Source organism: Hippopotamus amphibius, chromosome 4, assembly GCF_030028045.1.
Source record: "Hippopotamus amphibius kiboko isolate mHipAmp2 chromosome 4, mHipAmp2.hap2, whole genome shotgun sequence".
Lineage (NCBI taxonomy): Eukaryota > Metazoa > Chordata > Mammalia > Artiodactyla > Hippopotamidae > Hippopotamus > Hippopotamus amphibius.
This window is the reverse complement of record NC_080189.1, coordinates 66201387-66227830: the sequence shown is the minus strand read 5'-3', so window position 1 is coordinate 66227830 and position 26444 is coordinate 66201387. Positions and strand designations below refer to the sequence as shown.

Below are 26444 nucleotides of genomic sequence, written 5' to 3'. Positions count from 1 at the left end.
TAGGATGTATCAGCTATTTAGTAAGTTAACTGACACTGAATTTCTCTTGTTCACAACACAAATGGAATAAATGGAATAAAGGTATTTTAATTTAGAAAGATTATATTAATTATGAGCATCTACCCTTAAATTTACTATTCCATGGAGTTACTTTTTCTTTTATGGTATGGATACAAGTTATTAGATTTTTTTTAAATGCTTGATACTTTGATATATTAAAGGTTGTTTGAAAGAAAATGCAAAGTTGACTTATCTACCATGTAGGAAAATAAATTGGCTTTTCAACTTTTGTTTTCTCTGATTCAAAAGATGAACCACTGTGGAACACAGGCCCCTGTCTGGCTGTCTCTGAGAGATTCAGAAACACTGCCTCCACCTGGGGAGATCAAGCAGTTGACAGCTTGTGCCACATGGCAGTTTTTGTTTAGCACTACAAAAGACTGCTGTCTTTTTCAAATCCCAGTGTCTGTAAGAAACTGTGGAAAGTTTTTTGTGTACTTCCTACAACCCACTCAGGGATGTATGGGATATTGTGCAGAAGGTAAGAAAACATGTGTCATACACATGAATTGCTAGTGATGGAACTGTGTGTGTTGGCGTGTTTGTGCTGTTCTCAGGATGGGATGTGTGGGGCTAATGCAGATCTCAGTGAGAGACTTAGTTTACTATTATTGCTAAAATGAGGCTAAATTTCTGGTTTAAATCGGCCAGATTTGTTCAGGGTTCTTTGCCAAGATGTTTAAGTCCTCAAAAATATTTGTAAATGTTAAAGTATCAGCAGTTAACATCAGCAGTGATAATGTTTATTGATACCATTAGCTACTAATAACATCAATAAGAAGGACCCTTCTCCTTTGTGGTATTCTTCCTTAAAGTCATAACCCCAGTTTAATCATGAGCAAATTCATATAAACCCAAACTGAGAAACATTCTACAAAATATGTGAATAGTACTATTAAAAAGTGTCAAAATCATGGAAAACTATGAAAGAGCAAGACATTGTCAAAGATTGGAGAGGACTATGGAAACATGAGTAATGCATTATGAAGATATCCTGGATTGGATAACTGGAACAGGAAAGAATATTCATGGAAAACTGGTAAAATCTGAACATTAGCAGAACATGAATAAGGGGTATAAGGGATAGCTCTGTATTATTTTGTAAACTTTGTGTGAATATAAATTATTTTAAAATAAAATGTTTGTCACAAAACAAAAATAAAATTATTTTGGAAAGCAATAAGTGTTATCAGTTAAACTAGTGAATGCAATAGGGGTTGACTGGCACAGGGATGCTATCTTACAGAGGGCACCTGAGAAATGTCTCTCTGAGTGAGTGATGAACTTGAGCTGAGCTCTGAATGAAGAGAATGAGCCAGTCATGAAAAGATGTGGGAAAAGAGCATTCCAGGTAAAAAGAACAGTAAATGGGAATGTCCTTAGTTAGGTATAAAGATGGCCACTCAAGGAACTGAAGGAGAAACAACATACTGAGTGGATGAGCCCTAGGAGATGAGGCCAGAGAATTTGGAAGGGGACAGAATCTATAGGGCCTGTAGACCATGGTAAGAACTTGCATTTAGTCATAACTGCAGTAAAGGCTTATGGGATTTTAAATAGGTGAATAACATGATCTGAGGGTTGTATTCAAAAGGCTACTATTCCTGCAGTAAGACTCTATCTAGGAGGCTGTTGCATTGTTTTGGTAGAAAGATGGTGGTGGCTTACAGGTTGGGGGAGGTAGAAATGGCTTAGACTAGTGGCAAAGGAAAGAGGGTACTTAGTTGAGATGTCTTTTGGAGACAGAGCTCACGTATTAAATATGGGAGAAGATGGAAAGAGAGGAACCAAGAACAACATCTAGGTTTTTTCCTTAAGCAATTGGGATGGGAGAGACTGGAGTGCAAATGCATTGGTTGGGGAGAGAAAGGAATTGAGAGTTATGTTTTGGCCTGTTATCTAAGAGGGGACATGAGGTATACAGACATAAAATACACGTCAGACTTATGACCCTGATGCTGACCATGGTATTGACTAAGGATGCTGGGAAATAGAGGCCCCTACTGGGGCCAAAACACACTGTCATGGAGCATTCACTAGAAAACTAATGAAGCTAATGAAACTTTTTTGTTTCCTTTTCTCTGTACTCAATTATGCCTGTGAACTATTTGAAAGCAGACAATGTGGCCTTTACACCAGGGCAGTATTTAATAAAACTAGTGGCCCAGCTCCTCAGCTGCAAGGAGCTTAAAATAGAAACTACATAATGGTGACTTTTTTTTTTTTACTTGGACTGCTTAGACAAGAATGAAGCTGATAAATGAGGGACTTAATTCCTGTTGGAAGATGTGGGGGAGTGTGCTGATATGTGACCAGGTTATGGGAGAAAACCATCCTCTTCTGTTATGTTATCTGGGCTCATTCATATGTAGGAAGACTGAAAATGCTAGGAAATACTGCTGTGAATCAGTAGGCAAACATTGATTCAGCAAATAATAAAAATTGTATGGGTAACACCAAAGAACATTTTCATCCTGAGGTTGCTAGTCCTGCCAAATTAGAAAACCAGAAATAACACAGATACAGCAAAACAATGGCAAAGAATATACAGTATAAATTACAATTAATTTCAATTGAATTAGTTAAACTATAAATGAAAAATAAAAGTTTTAAAGAATACTGGAGGTAAGGGGAGGATGAAATTTATAATGTGGTGTCAGCAAAGAAAGCCTCTTCTGAGAAAAGGGCATTGACACTGAGAGTTTGAAGGTGAATAGTCCTTGGCCAGATAAAGAGTGACAGGAGGAACATCCCAGATAGCAACAATAGCACATGGAAGGCCTTAAGATGATTAGAGTGGGGTGTACTCACAAGAGAAAAGGCAGGACAAAGATGCTAGATCTCAGTGAGCGAGAGAGAACATAACAAGACATGTACTTGGAAGGGCAGCAAGACCCAATATTTAAGGAGCTCTGCATTTATTCTCTGGGCATTGAGAAGTCTTCGGAGAATTATCCTGAGATAGTTAGCCAGTAAATCTTCATATTTCCTACACAGCTGCTGGCCAACTAAACCTGGCTGCAAGCAGTATGTTCAATAAGGAAGGGTAGCATCTGCTCAGTTAGTAGAGCTAGTGTAATTCACTGGGAAGGAGGAAATCCGGAGAGATGCATTAGCTTCATTGGGTGACCAAGCTGAGAGATTTTGAAAAATGTGTTTTTTTCTTTTCTTTTTTTAGCACTTTTCAATACTCTTGACATCAAAAAATAATTGTTATAAAATTCCAAATAATATTACCAAATATTTGAGTAAAATTCTGCAGGTGTTTCAATGGAAAAAACCAAAAATTTACCTACATTAGTTTAAGAAATATTGACAACTGTTTAAAATGAAAACAAAAAACTTTTACACTAGAGAATAGCGTAAAATACAAATAATCACTTCAACAGAAATTTTTTTTGTTATTGTTTACATTGAATTTAGAAACTCGGTATTTAAAATTTGCATTTCATGACAGGCCCTTAAAATTTAAAAATTATTTCCTGTTTTGTTAATGTCATTACTACCCACTCAATTTCTCAAGCTTGAACATTCAGAATTATTTCTCTCATTCTTCATAGTCAACTCCTCCTACTGGTTTTAGGGAAAGAGAATTTCTGGGAGATGATTGTTATTTTTTACTCTTAATGTACAAGTTATTAGTCAGACATACAAATGAATTATTCTTTCTGATTTGCCAGTAAAAGCTTACCTTGAAGTACCGTTTAGACTTGACTTAAACTTAATAGATAGCAAACAAAAATGTCACTTAATCCACTTAATAATTTCTTTTTCTTGCTTGCCAAGAATCTGGAACAGATATTCACTGATAATGGTGATTTGGCCACTTTACAGTGGCAGGCTGAGGTCTTTGTGAGTCTTCAGGCTTTTCCTTCATAGTGACAGGATGAAGGTCCAGGTTTAGCCTTTTTATCTCCATTTTAGACAGAATGAGAGGGAAACTCCAAAGGGTAAAAGAGGGCTGGTGCTAACTGAAACTTGCTCCCCTCTAAGGAGTTTATTCGAGAAAAGCCTTATCACAACCCCTTCAGAATTCCCTTTCTCATCTCAGGCTCATCTTCAAAGACGGTCTGTGAAGTGTAGTTTTTTTTACTTGGATGTATTTCTACCCCCAAACCTATGGTAATTGGGTAGGCAACAGTCAATCACATTTACCTTAAAAACTATCAAGAGAGCAAAAATTAAGAAAAAAGTTTTTCACTTTAATAGTAAATTCTCATGACTAGGTTTTGTTTTTTAAAATTTGTATGTCATTTTTACACAATTCATCTACCCTTAGCAATTTTTACAAGCCAAACAAGAAAAGAAACATTGATTCAAGATTGTAATCAATGCCATTCAAACAAAAAGATTGATATATGTTATTTTTTTAGAATAATCCATGGGAAAAATATTTTTCACATTTTCTGTATTTTTAGTTAGCAAAGTAGTTAGGTCCTTGTGCTATACACAACTTGTCAATTGAAAGTAGGCTATGAGAAATTAAGAATGTATACTATAAACCCTACAGCACTCACAAAAAAATGAAATTATAGCTAATCAACCAACAAGAGAGAGAAAATGGAATCATAAAATATACTCAGTTTTTTAAGAGGCAGAAAAAGGCAAAAAGTGCCAATAGGACAAGTAGAAAACAGCAACATTGTAAATTTAAACCCTACAATACCAATAATCAATTAAATAAAAATGGTCTAAACATCCCAACTGAAAGTCAGAAATTATCAAATTGGATAGAAAAGCAAGACCCAACTATATGCTGCCTAGAAAAACCAACTTTAAGTATTTAAAAAATAAGGTTGAAAGTGTAAGGGTAGAAAAAGATATACTTAGGTAATACAAATCACAAGAAATCTTGAATGGCTACATTAATATTAGAGTAGATTATAGAGCAAAGAATATTACCTGGAAAAACAAGGTTCATTTCCTAATGATAAAAGGGTCAATTCAACAACAGGACATAAAAATTCTAAATACTTACATACCTAATAACAGAGATTCAAGATACATGAAGCAAAACTCATCCATATTCAAGGAGAAATAGACAAATCTTCAGTCTATGTTGGAGACTAATACCCATCTGTCAGTAATTGAGCAGGTAGAAACAAAAACAGCAAAAATGGAAGAGACCAGAAAATCCAAATTTACAAATTGAAAAAATGGAGGAGACTAGAAAATCCACATTATTTACAAATTGCACATGAAACATTTACCAAGATAGAAAACGTTCTGGGCCCTGAATTAAGGAAATTAGAGTATTAGAAAAAGCTTGAAGTTAACTAAAAGAAAAACCTACTAAACATCTATATTGGAAAACAAGAATGGTCACAAATTAAAGACCTCAGCTTATACACTGAGAGTAGAAGAAATACGAATGAGACCCACAGTGAGCAGGAAGAGGAGATAATGATGAGAGTGAAAATCACTGAAACAATACACAAAGGAGAAAACTCAAGAAAATCAAAACCTGGTTCTTTGAGAAATTCAGTAAAATTAATAATTCTCTAGCCAATTCAATCAGTAAAAAAGAGAAGATAGAAATTACCAGGAATGAGAGAGGTAATACAACTACAGATTCTACATATATTACAAGAATAAGAAAAGGATTATTATGAATAACTCTGCCAGTGAACTCAACATAGATGAAGTAGACAAATTTCTTGAAATACACACAAAACAAAACTCACTCAAAATAAATAACTTCAACGGCCCTATGTCTATTCAATGAATTGTATTTCTAGTTAAAATCTATCCCACAAAACAAACAAGCAAACTAAAACTCGTGCCCAGATGGCCTGGGAATTCTTCTCAACATGTAAGGAGGAAATAATAGCAATTTTACACAACTCTTCCAAAAAAAGTAAAGAGGAGGGACTACTTCTGAACTTCTGTGAGGCCAGCATTATTCTGAAAGTAAAACCAGATATAGGCATTACAAGAAAAGAAAACTACAGAACAACATCCCTCACAAATATAAATGCACATGACATGAGCATCTATTTCTAAAATCCAATGGAATCTACAAAATAGCTGCTGGAGCTGTCAAGTGGATTTAGCAATCCTGAGAGAAGAAAGATTAACATCTAAAAATTAAAAAAAAATCATTTCTATTTCTTTATATTAGCAATGAGGAATAAATATGGAAAAAGATGTACAAAATCTGTAAAGTAAAAACCGTAAAATTTTCCTGAGAGAAATTGTAGGTTACCTAAAATAATAAAGAGATAAAACATGTTCAGGGATCAAAAGACTCAATCTTAAGATGTCGTCTCCTCAAAATGATTTATAGTTTTTTATATGGAACTACAAAGTACGTACTACTTTGACAAGAAAAAATGTTGGACAAATTACACTGTCTTTCAGACAATCTAAAGTTAAAATAATCTAAGTGTTATATTAGCATTAATATAGATAGATCAATGGAAAAAGATAGGGTCCAGAAATAAACTAATATGCATATAGTTAACTAATTTTCAACACAGAACATAGTCAGCTCCGTGGAAAAGAATCAGATAGTGTTTTCAGCAAATTGAATATCTATATACAAAACTCAAATATATATATATATATATTTGAACTCTGATCAAAATGCAAATAAAAAAATAACTCACAATGGATCATTAGTTTGGGTTGCAAATAACAGAAAAGAAGTAGAAATAATGTAAAAAGAAGAAAAAAGATTAACACTAAGATTTTAGGAAATGTCATTGAATCTGAGGAAGAGTTAAATAGGAAGGCCTCAAAAGGTGTGGGATATAGAGCAACTCCATAATCTTGGCGATAGGAGTTTGTAGACGTTCCTGTAGAGCTCCATCATTAACTTGACTGAGCTTTCAATTCCCCATCTCTCAGTTTAAATTCTAAATTCCTCGTAGAAGCAATCTGATGAGCCTATCTTTGTTCAGAATGAACTGAGCTTGGCATTGGGTTATAAGTATTACCATGACAACTACAGACTTATTTTTGTAGTCCTGTGCTTGATTATGGGGGAGGCAATTCCCAAGGAAGGGATACCAAACCACCTGTTGTATACATTTCAGGAGATTGTAGTGTTTCATTACTTAATAATGCAGACTAAAATTTAGAATCCAAGATATGAAAGCTATAATTGTTTCAAAATATGATCCCAAATTATCTCCATTTGATCTCGTCCTGAAAAGGGAAAAACATTATTATGAAAAAAAATGAGAACAAGGAAGTCAATCTGTATTAAAACATACTTCTCCAAAGAATTGTCATCTCAGATATCCATCTATTACCTGTCTATCTATCTATCTGATCAGTTGAATAAATATATAAACCTTAACCTATCTGCAGCTATTTCTGATGCAAATTTACACTCATGTGGCCCTGACGAAACTGAAATTGGAGGTGATTGTGTTCGTAAGTATCACATTTTATTTTTTAACAATGTATTTATAAACTAATAATTTCAACAGGTTTTTATGTTCTATGACTTACTTTATGTGTTGAATTATGCTAATATTTGACGATAGTCTAGTGGATATCAAAAATAAAAATCACTTTATCATGCCTTTTAAGAAATAATCTAGGAGTTGGCAAGAGGTACAGAGAGTTGGGCATATTCATATCCTTCAGATATGTGTGTATATTGGTAGAATCTTTGCATGAGAAAATCTGTTCAACAGCCTTAAAAATTCACATGTATTTGTTCCTAGGAATTCCATTTCCAAAAATCTACCTAGAGAAATATTTAAAGTGTGCAAGCACAATATTTATAACAGTATTTTCAAATAATATGAAAAAAATAAATTGCACATATCCAGTAACTGCTGATTGATTCAATATTTTTGATGTAACCATAATGATAAAATATTCTGTAAACAATATTAAAATGCAAGAATACATACTTTGACACCAGTAGTATCCATGGTACTTCGTACTAAATAAATCTTGAAAGATAATCATCAAAAATGTTAATGATAGTCACAGTTTTTCCCTCCCTTCAATCTATATTTTTCATTTCCTAATTTAATTTTTTTAAGTTATTTCAAATATTAAGACCTCCCCTACTATAACAAATCATTCTAAATAATTGTCTAATAAAATTTATGATGTCTACATAAAATGGGGGGGCAGAAATTAAAATTATTGATTGAAACATTAGCCTTTTTTGTGGGGCCTGTTGGCCAAATATATTGATGATAATATGGTGATATACTGATTCAATGAGGGATTGTTGACATATAATTAATATAATTTAAAACGGTGTTTTTAATGGTGAAATAAACCATACTGATGTAAAACAAATCAGGATAGATCATATAAAATTTAGATACCAGGTCTAAGAATTAATATTCTTTGTTTTTAAAAAGTACTACTATAATAATCCTCAAAATAAATCACTTTGTTTTTCTATGCCCTATTCCATTTGTAAATGGATTTTCCAGCCCATTTTTTCTAGTGCTCTCTAAACAAGCAATTATTTTAGCTCAGAATCTGTTTGATTAGACCCTGTTGTAAGAGAATAACACAATATCCTTAGTAATACTAAGATTAACCATAAAGTATAATTTTTGTCTATTCTGCATTATTGATTTGGATTTTCTTTATCATACACATATATTACAGTAAAATCACTTCTCTCTCTTGAATAAGCAATACATTTAAGTTACTTGTTATGTTATTCAGAATATTTATGCAGTTAATTGGAAAAATTGATATACAAAATCATACACAACTCGTGAAAGTAACACTTGAATGAAAATATTTAGTCAAAAGTCAATAGATAGGGATTTCCCTGGTAGCTCAGTGTTTAAGAATCCACCTACCAATGCAGGGGACATGGGTTCATATTCCTGCTCCAGGAAGATCCCACATGCAATGGAGCAACCAAGCCCATGGTCCACAACTATTGAGCCTGCGCTCTAGAGCCTGCGAGCCACAACTACTGAGCCCATGTGCCACAACTACTGAAGTCCACCTGTTTAGAGCCTCTTGTGCTCTGCAACAAGAGAGCCACTGCACTAAGAAGCCTGCACACCCCAACGAAGAGTAGCCCCTGCTCGCCACAACTAGAGAAAGCCTGTGCGCAGCAATGAAGACCCAACACAGCCAAAAAAAAAAAAGTCAACAGATAAGGCTTCAGAATACGATAAAGAATGTATTAACATATTCAACCCATGCTATGTTAGAATTGACAAAGTGATAATAATTGTGCTTTTCAAGCAGAAATAATTTATCTTGGTTTTGAAAACTTTTTCTTCAAATATATTTTAACAAATGTTTTTTGATCTACATTGTTGTGAGCAATGATTAGCTCACCCAGCTAGTTGATGCCAGTTGATTCAAAAATTTTAATTTCATAAATTACTTTCTTTTCAGTCATTTGTTATCTCTTGTTTCTAATAATCCTTTCCATAGGTAGTTCCTCCCTGTTTGGAAATAAGTTCAACATCTTTTTCTTAGTTTATTTAAGAGAAAATTTTTTCTCAGATACATAATTAAAAAAAAATAATATATACTCAAAAGTAGGCTATTATTTCCCTCAAATCTAGATAATGATTTGGCCTGATACTTAAAATGTTTGGCAAAATATTTATTACTTAGGTTAACTTGAAAACAGGTCACTTGTTATTGGGATTTTGTAATTAAACATCTAACAAAATAACACTTTAAAATATCTGAAAGTACTGAAGTTTGTTCCCCTCATATTTAAACTTAGGTGTCAGAATCTTACAAAATCTACATTACAGAATTGAGAAAATAATTTTATGATTATCATAAAATTACAGTGTATATCATAGAAAAATATTTGTATATTTTAGGACATTTAAAAAATCTTACTTCTAAAATTTATCACTCAGATATTTTTCTCTTTTCTAAGACAGAACAAAACAAATCAAAAACTATTTTGAAACATTTTAGATCCCCAGATTTAATCTTGCAAATGCCCAGAGATAAAAATTGTAAAATTTTCCTGAGTTCCTATGGAAAACTTTAAACTTTTTTAACCTCAGAAAAATGAAAATAATAAGACTGTTGTTTAACACTTAATATGTTTCATTAACATGGTATAATCACTTCTGTAATGAAAAGCTCTTTCAACCCAGAGTAATGATAAATTGAGTTATGAGTAACTTATAAGAGTAAAATAGTAAGGCATTTGATTTTGCATTATAATGACTATTTTTCTTCATAACAGGAAATTATGAAGTAGAAATCTTAATTTTATTTGTTACATTTTTTTAGAAAAGATAATTGCTTAAAAGAAAGTAAATTACTATTCTGTTCAAGAGCTAGACTTTTCAAAAGTAGTCATATTCAACATACATTAATACAAGCTTAATGAGCTGACAAATTTCTCTACTATCAATATTTTTGTGATTATAGGTCAAAGTAAGGATATCCTACTTTGCTGATTGCTAGAAAATAATTATTTTTCCAAATGCATTTTATTTTCTATTAATATAAATCCCTGAGTTACAGTTTTCATGAGCTTTCCCATAACAGCTCTTTAATATGCCCAACTACAAATTATGCACTTTCTCCCACCAGGTCAGCTGTCTGCCTCATTGCCACCACCACCTCCAGGAAGGCCAGAGGTTGTAGTGGAGGTGATTGAGTCCAGGCTTTTCTGTAGGTGTGCTTTTGATGTTTCCCCTACAAACAACTCAGTGGGATTTCTCATAGCTTGGTCCAGGCTTTCTTCTCTAGGAATCAAAGAGGAGCTGAAACAAGAGACTACAGTTCAGGCATTCTCTCTTTTAGAACTGGATGGCATAAATCTCAGACTTGGAGACAGGGTATGTTCAAAACAGTTGGGTTTTCTTTTATTTTCATAAATGTGTTAATTTTCAAAAATGGATTTTATGGACTTCCCTGGTGGTCCAGTTGTTAAGACTTCGCCTTCTAATGCAGGGGGTGTAGATTCAACCCCTCGTCAGGAAGCTAAGATCCCACATGCCTCACGGCCAAAAAACCAAAACATAAAACAGAAGCAATGTTATAACAAATTCAATAAAGACTTTACAAATGGTCCACATCAAAAAAAAAATCTTTAAAAAAATGGATTTTAAAATATATTCTAAAATTACCTTTTGCCCCCAGAATATAACGCACAATGTTTTTATTTTTTTCTTGGCAATTGTGCCAACTCCAGTGATAACTGGATAAGTCAGTAATCTTAGTGGCTTTATATGTATATCTGCTCTTAGTAATTAACTGATTATTATCAATGAACCCTTATGAATTTATGTCCCTTTCTTGTTTTAAAAATGATAGACTTTTATTCTGGAAAAAAATGTTTTTATGTATTTCAATGACAATATCACTTATTATCCACTTTTAAATACATCTTAAATACAGTGTCTACAAAACTTTGATTTATGTTGCAGTTTAAATAATTAATATTTTATAATGATGGACTTTTTTCAATTTTCAATCGTTTTTAAATTATTTTGTTTTCTATTATATCTTATGCATTGTCTACTAAAATTTAAAATTAAGTACTTAAATATAATAATTAACATGTTCCCTCCATAACTGTGTTGCTAAACGAATATTTGTTAACTGTATTCATAGATATTTTGTAGTGCTTCCATCTTTTTCTTGGAGAAACCACATGTACAAAGTTTAGCCATCAAAAGCCAAGAATTTTTTGCAGGCATTAAGGTATGTAGCAGTGGGGATGGATTTGAAAGATTGTTTCTCTGGAACTGTGTTTTCCATACTGTGATCTGTGGATGCTGAGACTGAAAGCTGAGACCCAATGTATTTTTGAGAAATAACCCAAATAATTCTAGTGCCAATGAACTTTGAGGGCCTGTTAATGAACTAAAGTTGGAATATACTTGCTTTTTTTTTTTTTTTTTTTCAGAAATAACTCAAATTAGACTAAAGTAAAGATTCTATCCCAATAAATAATTCCATCATGTAACTAAAAGTTAGGGTATCAAAGTTTATCATTTTTGAAGACAGGTACCAGGTCAAACACTAGGATTTCTGGCTAGAGTAGAAACTGGCCCAGAAGTTTGGGCTTTATGGACAGCAAAGACTGAAGTAACTAAACAAGGCAATATCTATGGTCAGTGCTGGCCGCACTGTGGTCCAGGAAGTGATGAGCTATTCCAGCAGATGATCAGTGGTGACAGGGAATGCAGAAGTGGGGGAAGGAGTGGGGGTCTAGGCAGGCAAGCACTGTGCACCCTGTGAGGTCTCAGCCATGGGACTGGAGTTTGACCTGAACTCATCTCTAGTTCAGGACAAGATGGGATAATTGATAAACTGTGAGAATAAGACTTAATGAAGACAAAGCCCGTTTCTGGATAAAGTCCACTTATACACAATAGGGAGAGGGAAAGGAATGAGGAGATTGAACTATGTTGTCAGAATAGCATAAAACACAGTTGGAGGTGAAATGGAGCTCAGACCTTGGGAACATAGAACCTCTGCATCTACATTGGGAAGAACTAAGCAGACAACATTAGGGCCAGTGGTCAGTCCCCGGTGCTGTTTCTGATTAGGCTAACAGGGAGCATATTCAGAACCATCTGTTTTGAGGGCCAGCCAAGAACTGAGACCGCATAGAAACATCTGGCTTCAAAAAAGGATTGACCTGTGAACTGGGGTAAGACCAGTCCTAGATTTCAATACTCAGTAAATCCAACTGTGGAAAGCAGAAGCTGAGAAATAAGCTGACGGTTGAGATACTTCAGGTGACAATAATATTTTGATTTATCTATTAAAATATTTAGATTTCTAATTGATATTAGGGACAATATTAATCCCTGAGAATAAATAGAATATGCCCCTGATGTGTCAGTAAACCTTAGTAAACAGATGGGAGAATACAGGAATCTTTCTGTCCCCTCCATTCTCCAGTGCCCACCATGAAACAGAATCACGAAGGCAGGCTCCAACCAGACTGCCTAAAATGTGTTGGAGAAACAAATTGTGCCTAAACTCAGAACATTACAGCAACTCCATGTACTCTTCTGTGCATTGCTGATGTCTATAAGGCTTTGGTTTTAATTAATCTTGTTTAATTGAAAAATTCTAGTGCTAAAGTTTTTACTGCCAGCTCACTTAGCAAAATATGAGCTATTGAGGAAAAATGCCCTTTCAAAATTATTATATCTTAGAAATAAATTCTATTTTAACATGACTGCTCTGCATATTTTCTTATACCAGTTACAACCTGAACTGAGCACTATATCAGAAGATGGGAAAGAATACCAGTTGAGGATAGAGAGCACTATTCCTATTATTTGTCCTGAATTCAGTGAGCTTGATCAGGAGTGCAAAATCTCATTAAAACTGACAACTGTTGATCAAGGTAATATACTAAATCCATGTCATTTTATTATTAGATTTCAAATCATAACTAGTGCTTTTTTCTTCAGGAAGTCACTGCAGTGTACTCATATAATTAATTATGTTGTGTATTTACATCAAATTACAGTTCAGTCATATTAATAATACGGGGCCAAATTTATGATTGCAAAAGCAATCCATCTTGCAGTTCACATTTATCCTTCCTGGGCTCAAAGCACAAATTAGGGAAAAAAAAGACAATAATGAACAATTTCCTCCTCTTTTATTATCTTTCTCCTCTTCCTCCTCCTTCTCCACATCCATCTTCCTTTTTCTTCTCCTCCTCCTTCTACTAATTCTTCTTTGTTTTGTTTTCAGAGATTGAGGGACAAACTGCTCTTTAAGTTTTTCCAAATCATCCCTAATAAGGGAGGGTGATAAGTTATGCTAAAAGTTGAAATTTATACAACATGGATCCCACAATGCACTCTTCACACTTCACTGCCTAATGTAAGCTCCTGTTTGAAATCTTTTGCTTTAAAATTCTTCCATTTAAACTGCTAGTTATATGGAGTGTATGTTACATGGCCACATACCCATCACTGTCACAGCCACAGAGAGAGCTGAAATTCTCCCACAGAACAGGATAGAGTATGAGAGGACAAACCATGTATAGCAGTGACTGCGTTGACTGGGTTCTTTTCCCCTAAGCTTCTGATGTAGGGACCAAGCAAGCAAAAGATACATAAATTAAAATAACTTTTAAGGGAGATTCCAATTCTTTTCACATACCTTTTCACCATAGGGCATAAAATTTTATTTAGTAAATCTACCAAGTGCAATGTATCTAGGTCTTCATGTCTATATTATACCTAATTAAATCAGAGAAACAAAAGGATAAACATGCTAGAGGGGAGAGAGAGTTTCATGGGAATAACTCACCCAGAAAAAGAGATGACTAAGGAGAGAGAAAGAGGAATCAAGAGAGGCTATCCCAACATACTTGACAGTCAACAGGTTTAGATAACACCCAGCTACACACTCAGCTTTCAGGAGCACCATAAGCAACACTTTATTTTGAAATACAACCTAGAATATTAATTAAACCCTCTCCCTCAGGCTGTTTGACACAATTCTACTTCAAAGTATTTGCATGTTGTGCATACTTGCATATTATGCATTTTTAGTACAGTTTGTGGGGGAGAATAGGAAGATGATGATGTTATTGACATTTTACAAAATTGTGTTAGGCAAAGATTTCCATCCAAGTATACTTTATGTGTCATCCTTGAGCAAGGGCCATGCTAATCTTCCCTGTGTCGTTCCAATTTTAGTATATGTTCCTCTGAAGCGAGCGCCATCCAAGTATACTTTAAACTATATTTGCATGCTCTCAGTTCTTTCAACAAGACAAACATTGCTGTAATAATATAAAAACAGCCTAAATATATTCCTACATTTTAAAAGCTTATGTTATTATTTGTCAATTAAAAACAATTTCCTTTTTTTCTGGAAAGGAATTTCTGGATTTCATTCTGACATTCTTCATCTCATCTTCTTTAAGTATATTTTCATTATAGCTCTACTTTCGTAGAGAACAAGTTGGTGTCTCCCAGTGTATTTCTACAAAGGCCCCACTGCTTTTTCACAGGCTTAAAGAGAACGGTACTTGGCCCTCATACCATAGACCAGGGGAAATGATGTCAGGGGTTCTATCTAAACCAGATATGTTTCATATTCACCCTAGGGAGCTGGTTAAGGATTTGGATGTTTCTGTTGTTATGTACGTGGGAAAAGTATATATTTCTAGAAAAAAAATGCATGAGGAGAAAATTTTTTCAGGAATTTAGAATCTGTGTAGTGTGCATGTCTCAGATGGACTTTGTATTCATTACTTGGATGTGAGAGCAAACTTCTTTTGTAGCCAGCTTTTGGAAGAATCTATCCTTTTTGTCTAGTTATACAAATCCCTAGAGTTCCTTCTTTCTCTTTTGTTACCTTTTTTTTTTCCAAATTATTTTCTTGTGTGTTCTTTGTTCCATAGGCAAGAAAGCATCTCAAGGTTCTGAAAATATTGGGGCATTTGGGAAGTGCAAAGAGATTGACGATTTATTACTGGTGTGGAATTACTTAATTTGTCTTTATTTTTCTGCTTTTTAGAATGGTGAACTCTGTATCAATAATTAAATCTGTTTGATGAACTCTGTGTCAGAAATCATTAATGATCAGTAATCATTGCTATCACTCAACAATGGATAGAACATGAGTTCAAGCCCTAAGACATATCTGGACCCAGGGCCTAAAAGCATTAGACAGAAAAATTAAATTATGTTTCTTAGTGTTAGAATTACAGTAAGTTTTAGGATTACATTTTTTTTTTAAAGAAACAAAAATAAATTTTATATTACTTCTGAATTTTATCCAGATGCATATGAATTTATAATGTATATACATATACACACATAGTAATTAACTATTTGTAAAGATCGAGTAGAGTTCAGTAGCTTTGGTTTCTTTGGACAGAAGTTACTTTCACTTTGGTGTACCTCAAAAGCTGGTACAAGAGTGTAAAGCAATTATTTTCCAATAAAGAGCTTGAAAAAAAAAAAAGTTACAACTATATTTTTAAGTAAGAGAAAATAATTTAAGAATAATCTCAATTCAGTGTTTTGTGTTAATCAAGTTATTATGTGCTTTGGTTGGTAGATTCTCTTAGGAAAATTTTCTGTGTATTTTTTCACTAAAATAGGTAAAGAACAGCGAAACTTAAATTTGGCACTGTCTTCCTGTCACGTGGACCTTCACCAGACATCATCCTGTGCTAATGGAACCTGCAGCCATGCTTCTGTGTACTACACTGCTGTAACAGATTTTTCTCGAGATGGAAACAGAGTCACAAATATTGTAGTAGAACCTATAGTTGATCAGGATTTTCTGTGGAACAGCTATATTCCAGACAGCATCCAGGTTAACAAATTACAAAAATATCTTTATAAATGAAGCTCTAAAAAAGATATGTGTATTTTACCACTGTACCTTGTGAACTTCTCATTTCAAAATCATTTAATAAACCATTTACGTTTTTAAATTATTCCACTTTCAGTAACTACAATAAAAACAGTAGTTAATTAACAATTCGTTGAGCTTGCTAGGAAACTTTTTGTGCATCACTAAATAAGTTAATGGTAATATTTACTGAAAATTTCTTTGCTTTTAAGATCAGAGTAAAGGATGTCCCGACTGCTTACTGCTATTCATTTACTGACCCACATATAATTACCTTTGATGGCAGGTAATTTCCTGAAAGTTTTTGCCTTTGGTAGTTTGTTTTTCTCTTGGATTTTGTTGTCATTTTGTTTTAAACATTATACTATTTTATTTCTTAGTCCTATTCACTGAGAGATTAGAAAGGGAGACATATGGATATCACTAGTTTGTTTCAAAATATTTGTGTGGAATGTTTTTGCCCTAAAATCTAGTTCTTAGTAAGTATACAGATTAGTTGTGAAGCTTAATTTGTTAAAATGGAGATTCTTAAAAATACAATCATTTTAGCTTGACCATTTATTTATTTGTAATAATGATTAAATTATCTACTTTAGAGATATGTACTGTTTTGCATTTCTATATGGTACTGAAATAATCTTTAAGGTTTAGGCAAGATGGTTAAACTAACACATTATAATTATTTTAAAAACTAATCTCTTCTAATTCATTGCAAGGATGCTCAGGAAAAACTGTTGTAGCCATCATGAATACCTAGATATCTGCCTTTGGAACTTAAATTAAACTGAGCAAAATGATCAAACAGTAACCTAAACTATCTTGCTATTCATAGTCACATAGAAGGATTTAAACTCAATTATACTGTTATCAGGAGTACATGATTTTAAGATGTGCTAAAGAAATAATAAGAACACCTCAGTGTTGAGTAATAATTTTCTTCATGATACAAGGTAATTCCTTCTTAAAAAATTTATAATGTGATCATTGTTAGTGAAACTATTCAATATCAGCAAAGAGATGTAAAACTCCCCCCAATAATAAATGAAACTCCGAAAGTTTGAAAAGGTATTGAAAAGTTGTAGGAATTGACCCCACATACAAGAATCCTTTGTGGTTAAAATTAAAGGCTTAGAAGTTTTAGTGGAAAAACCTCAAGAAAGCATAGTGGTGATTAATTTAATGTGTTATAATTCAACAAGATTAACTGTGCAACAACTTAGTGACAAACCACGTTTTAAGTGCTAGAGCATGGCAGTGCACAAAACAGACAAGCATCTCCTGGTCTCATAGAGCTTACATTTGTATGGGTGGAGAGAAACATAGACAATAAATAAATAAAATATATAGTGTATCTGAGGAAGTAGGTATTACAAAGAAAACAAAAGCAGTGTCAAAAAGAGAAGGCTAAAAGGAGGGATTGACTGAAATGATGAAACAGAAGAAAAAAGTAGTGAGAGAGACTTAGGTGTTTGTCACTACTTTGTTTCATTCAGTACTCTACAAATAATTGCTTTTGATATATAAAGCTATTAGAATAGAAACTTTCCATTCTTGCATCAAAATATATTGCATGCATATGAATTTAATATATATGGTGTATATATATATTTGGTTTGTAACGTGCTATTGTGATATTTTATACCAATTCTTAATACAGTTGGCTTCTGTTAATAACAGGATGTATGATAACTTCAGAACTGGAACATTTGTGCTTTATAAGAGTATGTCACGTGATTTTGAAATCCATGTACGCCAGTGGGACTGTGGAAGCCTTCACTATCCTGTGTCATGTAACTGCGGCTTTGTTGCCAAAGAAGAAGGTGATGTAGTTACTTTCGATATGTGCAGAGGTCAGCTACATGAATCACAGCCATATTTATTTGTAAAGAGCCAAGATGTAACCAGCAATATCAAGATAAGTGAATCTTACTTAGGAAGAAAAGTCACGGTATGTATGATTCTTCACATTTAAAAGTATTTTTTGTGTTTTCCTACAGATTTTGGATTCAAATCTGAACTTTTCATCTCTGTTACGTTAGGAACTATTAATTTTCAACATTAGTTTTTTCAGGAAAATAGTTCTTTGATTAACACTGATCTTAGAGGGAATAAAACTTTTTTCATTTACCACACACAAATAAACACAACGTAGTTAAAACTTTGTCAGATCTAATGTGCCTTATTTTAAAATTCCAGTATGATAACTTGGTGGGTTATCCATAAGAAATATTTTTGACAATGCCCAATAAATGGTATATTAAGCAGAGATGAGATATATAATTAAGAATAAATATTCAGAACTATGTTGAATAATAGTGGTGAGAGTGGGCATCCTTATCTTGTTCCTGACTCTACTCAGTGCTCTGTGGTGACCTAAATGGGAAGGAAGTCTAAAAAAGAGGGGATATATGTATACATATAACTGATTCACTTTGCTGTACAGCAGAAACTAACACAACATTGTAAATCAACTATATTCCAATAAAAATTAATTTAAAAAAAGAATAAATATTCAGGCATAGCTAGCCCATTTTTGAAATGAATACAGATGGTTCTGCCTCAGGAATAAGCTGGTAGATACACGGAAGAGATTAGAAAATCAAGAAACAGATACAAGATTATACACTCATTAGTATTTTAAAATAATACTTAATATTTGTGAGCTAATTATTTCTATTTTATGGTCATCTTCCAAAAAAGTAAATTCCAGGTGAAGGAAATTTAAATTTAAATGAAAGTAGTAGAAAATGTAAGTGAATATTTTTATAGCATGGAGATGAATAATAATTTTTCATCACTCATATATCACTAATATATAGTCAGCAATCCAATTAAAATGAGCAAATAATATTAACAGGAAATTCACAAAAGAAATAAAACTGATAAATATGTCCAAAAGTACAAAACCAACACAAATATGAAAATGTCAACCTTATTAGTTTATCAAGGAAATGCAGATCAAACACCTGTCATATAAAAACAAGAGCAGACAAAGTAGTTACGGTCTTTCCAGAGGACACACATATTATTCATACATAATAAACTGAACCTATACATGTCATTTTTCAAGAAATTTTATTTCTGAAAATGTATCATAATAAAATAACTAAGGATGTGCAGAACCCTAGTGATATTCATTGTATTTCTCCAAGAGGGAAAAATTATAAGTGATTGGTGATGAATAAAACAGTTTAACCAAAACCCTAAATACAATGAAGTCACATAACAGAACACTTTGCAGTGTTGATAAAATTTTGGGGTAAATGTGTGTTTATTGACAGGCCAAGATACTAATGAGATATAGGGGAGCTTTTCAGAGAACTTGCATTAAGATACGTAAGCTACCTCAGATTGAGTAGTAATGTATGGTTTGTTTGCTTTTAAAATATTTTTCTGTAATGAACACTTACCGTTTTCATAGAGAGGAAAAAAGTGCTATTTTTAAATTTAAAAAAAATAAAAGGGGAAGGAGAGTCAGAGGAACAAACACAAGTAGTGTGTTTTCAGTGATTTTCAACACAGACATCTAAGTCCCTGACCTGGGAGAGGTGATCCTCCTGTGAGGAGGACCATGGATGACACAGGCTCTTAGGATGATTCAACAAACCACGTGCTCCCAGTAACTCCCCAGGCAATTTTCTGGTGTAATTTGGCTTTTGATTCTATTCACCTACTGGCTGCAAGAGAATACTGATTAGCCACAGGAATATGTACTCCTCTGGAATTATATTTATCTGTGTAAATTAATTACTCGGCAGTCTAGTTCTATATTAAATAATTATTATCAGAGATATTACTTGGTAAACATTATCCTCAACATTTCTAGGTGTAAATTAAATATTTACTTTAGTTTAAATTATTTAAAGAAAGGGGTATAAACAAGCTATCTCAATGAAAGGATCAATATGGGGTTCAAAATTCAAGTCAGCAAAATGCAAAAATCCATTATTTTGACATGCAGTATTAAAAGGAAAGTTGTGATCTAAAGAAAACCTGTTTTATTCTCTTTTTATATTAAAGGAATAAATGAATTTATTTCTTATTTCTTAAAATGTCTAGTTTTTTTTAATCCATATTGAATATCATTTAAACATCATTTATTTCTGTATTTCAGATCTGGTTTTCTTCTGGAGCATTTATCCGTGCTGATCTTAGTGAATGGGGCATCAGTTTAACAATCAGAGCCCCTAGTGTAGATTACAGAAACACTTTGGGACTTTGTGGCACCTTTGATGAAAACCCAGAAAATGATTTCCATGATAAAAATGGGATCAAAATTGATCAAACTTTTAATAATTGTTTTGCTTTTATTAATGAATGGAGGTAAGAAAGTAACTTATTTTCATTTCTTATTGTATTAATATTTGACTTAAAATGAGTAGTGGGTGACTCAACCCTCTGCTTTTTTTGCAACATGTTACTGAGAAAAGATTGTTCTTGTCCAAATTACTATTCTTTTCTGTTTTCCACCTGGAAGGATTTTCCCAGGAAAAAGCATGTTTGACACAATGCCAGTTTCTCTGCCATCACCTAGAAAACTATCCTATTGTAGCTGCTCGTTGGACACTACTTCATTGTATCCATCTTCTAATCATCTGGAAACTGTTTCAGCTTGCAAAGACCCCAAAGGTGTCAAATTGTCTTCCCTGATACCAGAGCTAGATGTCACCTCTGAATATATTAATTCAGAAGCTCTTGTCAGAGGAATAAACAAGCATACATCTCAAGAAGAAAATAATTTGGATTTCTTTCCTCAAGCAAAAAAGCATGTGAACCTAACCAATCTGTACTTATATTTACAAAAACATCCTGGGAATGAAAAACAAAATGCATCAAAAACTTTGGACAAGGGGAGACATACACAGGACCAGGGTAATCACAGCCAAGAAACAAGGTGGGATCAACAAAACAGATGGAAACGGCAAAACTTTAATGAGTTTCTTCCTTTGTTTGCTTTCCGAAGTCTCAGCCAAAGTGACCTAGAAGAGTTTACTTACTTCTTCCCTGAGGACCATACTGAGAATGTCCACCAAGAGTTTGTCCCCACATGGCCCACACCATCTGGCCTCACCGAATACAGCACATTGGCACTGTGTCAGCACACTCTTGCCAACTCCAGCATAGGAAGGCACTGTCTTGCCTTTCTTGGCAAGAGACTAGACAGTGTGATAGATATGTGTGTTAAGGATGTTCTCCTAAAAGATGATCTTAGCTGGGCAGAAGCAGGTGTGGCCCTTTTAGAAAATGAATGTGAAAAGGGGATTTTGGAAGAGGGGAAATATAACAGAGAAGAATACAGCAAGTCAATTCAAGACATTCTCTTGTCATTAAAATGCCCCAATTTATGCAGTGGCCATGGGCAGTGTATGGAGTGGGGTTGCGCATGTTCCCCAGGCTTTAGTTCCTATGATTGCAGTGATTCACACGGTAAGCAGTTACACTCCAACTTTGATCTTGTGTATGTTATTTAATGATGAAAACTTCTTTGTTCTTTCTTACCTTCAGTATCTTAACAGGCTTTATTCAGGTTATATATGGAAAAGAACCCAAATTATATTAATCAATGTTAATAATTTTCCAAAACAGTCTCACCTTAGAATAAAAGCTGAAGTACTCATAATGGCCTATAAGACATCACGTGATCAGGCACATAATATCTCTTGAGACTCATCCCTTACTACTATCACCCTCACTCATTCTACTCCATCTACTTTGGTTTCTGTGCTGTTCCTTACAATGCCAGGTTCTCTTGACCTCAGGGCCTTTGCACATAGCAGGCCCCCTCTCCTTGCAGAGAATAACCGTTTTTCTAGAACTCAAATTTAGTATTTTTAAGCATTGTTTACATTTTGCTAATTTTACTAATATGCTTAATTTTTTTCTCTAATCTATCTAAATGGTACAAATTATTTTGTCCCAGTATATTAGAGAAAGATATTTCAAAAAGTCAATTTGATTCTATTAACCATTAAACTAATAACTCCTGATTTTCCTCCTACCTCCACCAACCTGCCCTTTTTCATCTCAGTAAATGCAAACTTCATTTCTCCAATTGTTCACATTAAAAACTTGTAGTTACTTTGACTTTTCTTTTTATATCAAGCCTCATGTTTGATCCATTAGCAGCAAATCCTTCATCTTTTTCAAAGAATTTCATGTTTTTCACTGCTACCAACGCAGTCCAAGCCACCATTCTCTCTCCCTGGGTTATTATAGATTCCCTCAAAATTTATTCTGCATGCAGCAGCTAAAGTGATTCCTTTGAAATGTAAGTCAGATCGTATCACTCCTCTGCTTAAATCCCTCTGTTGGCTCTTCATCTCCTTCAGAGTAAAATGGCAGGCCCTACTATGGCCTAGGAGACCCTATGTAATCTGGGACTCCTCTCTCACTGAATTCATCTACCATTCTCTCCACAGGTCATTACTTTCCAGAGTTTTCTAGTGGTTGCTTTGCTGTTCCTCAAAAAAGGCCAAGCCTGCTTCTACCTCAGGACCTTTGCACTTACTGCTCCCTCTCACTGGCACATTCTACCACATATCTTCATGGCTGACTTCCTTCTCTTCTCTATTCAAATATCATATTGTCATAGAATCCTTCCATCGTCATTCTAAATAAAGTAGTTTTCTCACACAACCGTATGGCCTTTATCTCCCTTAATATAGTTAATACACTTTTTCTCCATTACCTCAAAAACACTTATGTGATACACTTTATTTTTTTCATTGGTTTTTTTGTCCTCCCATATTAGAATATGTTACATGAAGGCAGGGACTTATTGTTCACTACTATATCTCCAAAATTTAGAATAACACCAGAAAAATAGAAGTTGCTAAGTAAACATTTGTTGAATATATGAAAGAATAATATATGTTTTTTAAATTTTTCATAAATATTTTAGGGTTCTGAATACATGAAACAGGATTTTTTATATCCTATTGCTATTTAAAGTTATATTCACTTAGATTTTGCCAGTACTTAGACAAAGGACTCCATTACTTTTTATACTGCATTTATCTATTCTGACCACCAGATCTTGCTGATAGAGATAATGAATGATCTTACCAAGACCAGAACCAGAGAAATAACCATATGAAGGTCAATTAACTCTGACTGATAAAAGAAATTTTTTCTCCTATAACTGAGAAGTTCACCTAAGATTATAGTAGAATGTAGGATAAAAATACCAATAATACAGGGACATCAGCATGCATAAATTTTGGTCATTCTTTTCTAAAGTTTAAATTAAGAATTAAAAAAAATTTAATACATTGCATTGCTAACTATACTATCTTATTACAAAAGCACTTTTTCTATAATCTATCTTTATGACATAAATCAAAATGGCAAAACCAAAACATAGGCCATGGTAGGAGTAATTTGTTAATACTTGTACTTATTTGGTATCAAATATTATTAAAACATTAATTAAACCTGTATTATTTGGCACTGGTAGTATCTGTAATGCTATTTCTGTTAATTTGAATAGTAGGTAACACTTCTTTTAATACCAGATTACTCTTAACATGTAATAGTTTAATTAATGTATTAAATAATATTGGGCGTAGACTTTATTATTTTACATATGCTTTTAATTTTGGCCTTGAAAATAATTAGTTTTTTTCCTGGAATTAAAGAAAATATGCCTTATTTTTTAATAATTTTTTCCAAAGACAAGGTTCCTGAAATTATAGAACTTGAGAATGCTGGATTCTGTAATATTCGAAAATATACCTGTATGATGGTGAGAGTTTTTGGTCAAGGCTTCAAAGAATCACCTTCAATTAAATGTGAAGTTACTAAACTGAAGGTATGTTAATTATAATTTTTAAAACAATTAAATTTATGTTATTCAGATTAATTTTCTTAGATTAATTTGGAGTATCAATTAGCAACATAATCCCAAAGGATGTCATATCCTCAGAGAGCTGAACAGGAAAATTATTGTTTAACCATAAAGCTTCCCTATTTGCTAACTCTATTAAACTGTTTTATATAATTTTTATTGAGGTATTGGCTCACTATTTCAGCCATAATAAGAAATTAAAATAATATCAAACTTGATATGTAAACTTCTGTATTTATTGAAATGTAAAAACACAAAGAACGGTAGTCATTTTTATCTAAGACACTGTGCATGAATTACAGGATTTAGAGATATGAGCAATTCCTTTTTACAAACCAAAAAGTTTGGACTAATTGTGCTCATCCTTCATATTTCCCTTATTATGGATTTAACATGGGAGAATTACCAAAAAAAAAAAAAATAGTGTTTTTCTTTCTTGAGGCCACAAAAGACAAACATGATCACTCAGTTTGAACATTGGTGTATCAAATTACACCTTATTTTTGATGATTATTTATATGGCCTTCCTTTTCTTTATTCAAGTGGAATTTTATTTTAAGGAAAGCACTTTGAATTCAGAAAGTACTTATTACATGGAAAAGCTAAAAACTTACAATAGCAAATCATATTTTAGCATTCTCTTTACTTTTTCTCTAAATTGATTCTGAGATTGAAAATTTAAGGAGGAAATAACTTTTGTATGTGTCCTTTTTTTTTTTTTTTGAATTCTTAAGGCAAAAGCTCAGTTTTTACTAAGAGAAATTCATAACACTAAAAAGCTCCACTGCTTTTTCGTAGCCTCTGGAAGGCAGTTCTCTTATTTAACACATGCTAGGAGGTTTCAACAATATTCCATTCCATTCTAGAAAAAAGCAATTTGGTTCTTCTTTTTCTTCTATCATTAAGATAACTGGATAACATGCTTAAGGTGTGATAATCTTTGTTGACAAAGTAGTCATATTCCTTTTTTTCTAGTACCTTCTCAAGGCGATTAATTAAGTCTTGTCTTTTAAATCTTACTACTTCCTTGATGGCAAATTCAACAAGTTGTTTCCTCACTTCTGGCAGTCCTTTCACTCCTTTAAGCAATCTGAATATTTTTCATATTTTTGTCCAAACTGTCAAATTTCCTTCAATAATTGACATTTTATATCAGCATTGACTTCCTCTGGACTTAATGACAATTTAGTTGGCATCATTCCCAGCGCAGCCATTGCTGTGACTTTTGGGTCATCATCTTCCATGGACATGGACGTGGACATGGATGAGGCCCCAGGATAGGATTCTCCCTCTTCTTCCTGTTTCACTGACAGCAGGTCCATACTCAGCTTTTCCTTAGGTGAAGAAGGACTCTTAGGTTCTTCACAAAGTTCCATTTGGTTTTCAGGCCCTACAGCAAACTCTCCTTCATCACTCATCATTTCCAGAAGCTGATGTCTTACAGCCTGAGAGGGCTCAAGGGAAGCCGCTGGCCACGGATCTTGCATGTGTCTTTATCGAATAGTTATATACAAGAATTGTGTTTATTTCAAGATTTTATGAGTAGAGCCTTTCTAAATGAGCCATGAAATATTCCAACCCCAGTGAAATAAGACATAATAGAAAATGTAATGTGTGTATATATATATATAATTTCATTCACTACAGTGTTGCTCAAGAGAGTTGTCATTACATTATTCTTGGCAGAATAAACCATATGACATCACACTACAATTAGTGATTTGACAAGAGAGAATTCCACAGGTTTATATTTTCTTGGAAAATACATTTTGTTCTTACTTTCAGATATATGTTTTGCTGTGATTTTTTTCTCATACTACTTCCCTCCTCCAAATATCTGATAAATAAAAAGTATACTCTGGAATTCTCTAACACTATTTAGAACTATAGAAAGAAAGAAAATATATGCATTAGCCAAAACCAAACTTACACAGATTAACTGTTTTCTTTCCCACCATGTTTAGAGTGTTTATGTATTTTATTTGTAATACAATTAAATGTTTATTTTTAAAAATTAAGTAAGTAAGTAAGTAAGTAATTAGCTATGTTGGGTCCTCATTGCTGCGCACAGGCTTTCTCTAGTTGTGGTGAACAGGGGCTGCTCTTCATTTTGGTGAACGGGCTTCTCATTGTGTTGACTTCTCTTGTTATGGAGCATGGGCTCTAGGCACTTGGACTTCAGTAGTTGTGGCACATGGGCTCAATAGTTGTGGCTTGCAGGCTATAGGGCACAGGCTCGGTAATTGTGGACACAGGCTTA

The 26444-nt window shown here is 33.4% G+C and overlaps 1 protein-coding gene and 1 non-coding gene across 2 annotated transcripts in view; one reads left to right on the top strand and one right to left on the bottom strand.

Annotated features, from left to right (window-relative positions):
• The window catches only part of VWDE (von Willebrand factor D and EGF domains), a 91840-nt gene that overhangs the window by 1026 nt on the left and 64370 nt on the right, over positions 1-26444 (top strand). The window contains exons 2-12 of the mRNA XM_057732576.1: positions 310-541; positions 7375-7440; positions 10576-10823; positions 11602-11691; positions 13210-13354; positions 16082-16299; positions 16551-16624; positions 18016-18286; positions 20453-20661; positions 20816-21765; positions 24012-24148. Of these exons, the coding sequence (XP_057588559.1) occupies positions 310-541; positions 7375-7440; positions 10576-10823; positions 11602-11691; positions 13210-13354; positions 16082-16299; positions 16551-16624; positions 18016-18286; positions 20453-20661; positions 20816-21765; positions 24012-24148 (2640 nt within the window). The remainder of the gene's footprint in view (positions 1-309; positions 542-7374; positions 7441-10575; positions 10824-11601; positions 11692-13209; positions 13355-16081; positions 16300-16550; positions 16625-18015; positions 18287-20452; positions 20662-20815; positions 21766-24011; positions 24149-26444) is intronic.
• LOC130852728 (U6 spliceosomal RNA) lies at positions 14584-14688 on the bottom strand. The gene has a single exon (XR_009053455.1). It is a non-coding gene; the product is annotated as a U6 spliceosomal RNA (small nuclear RNA).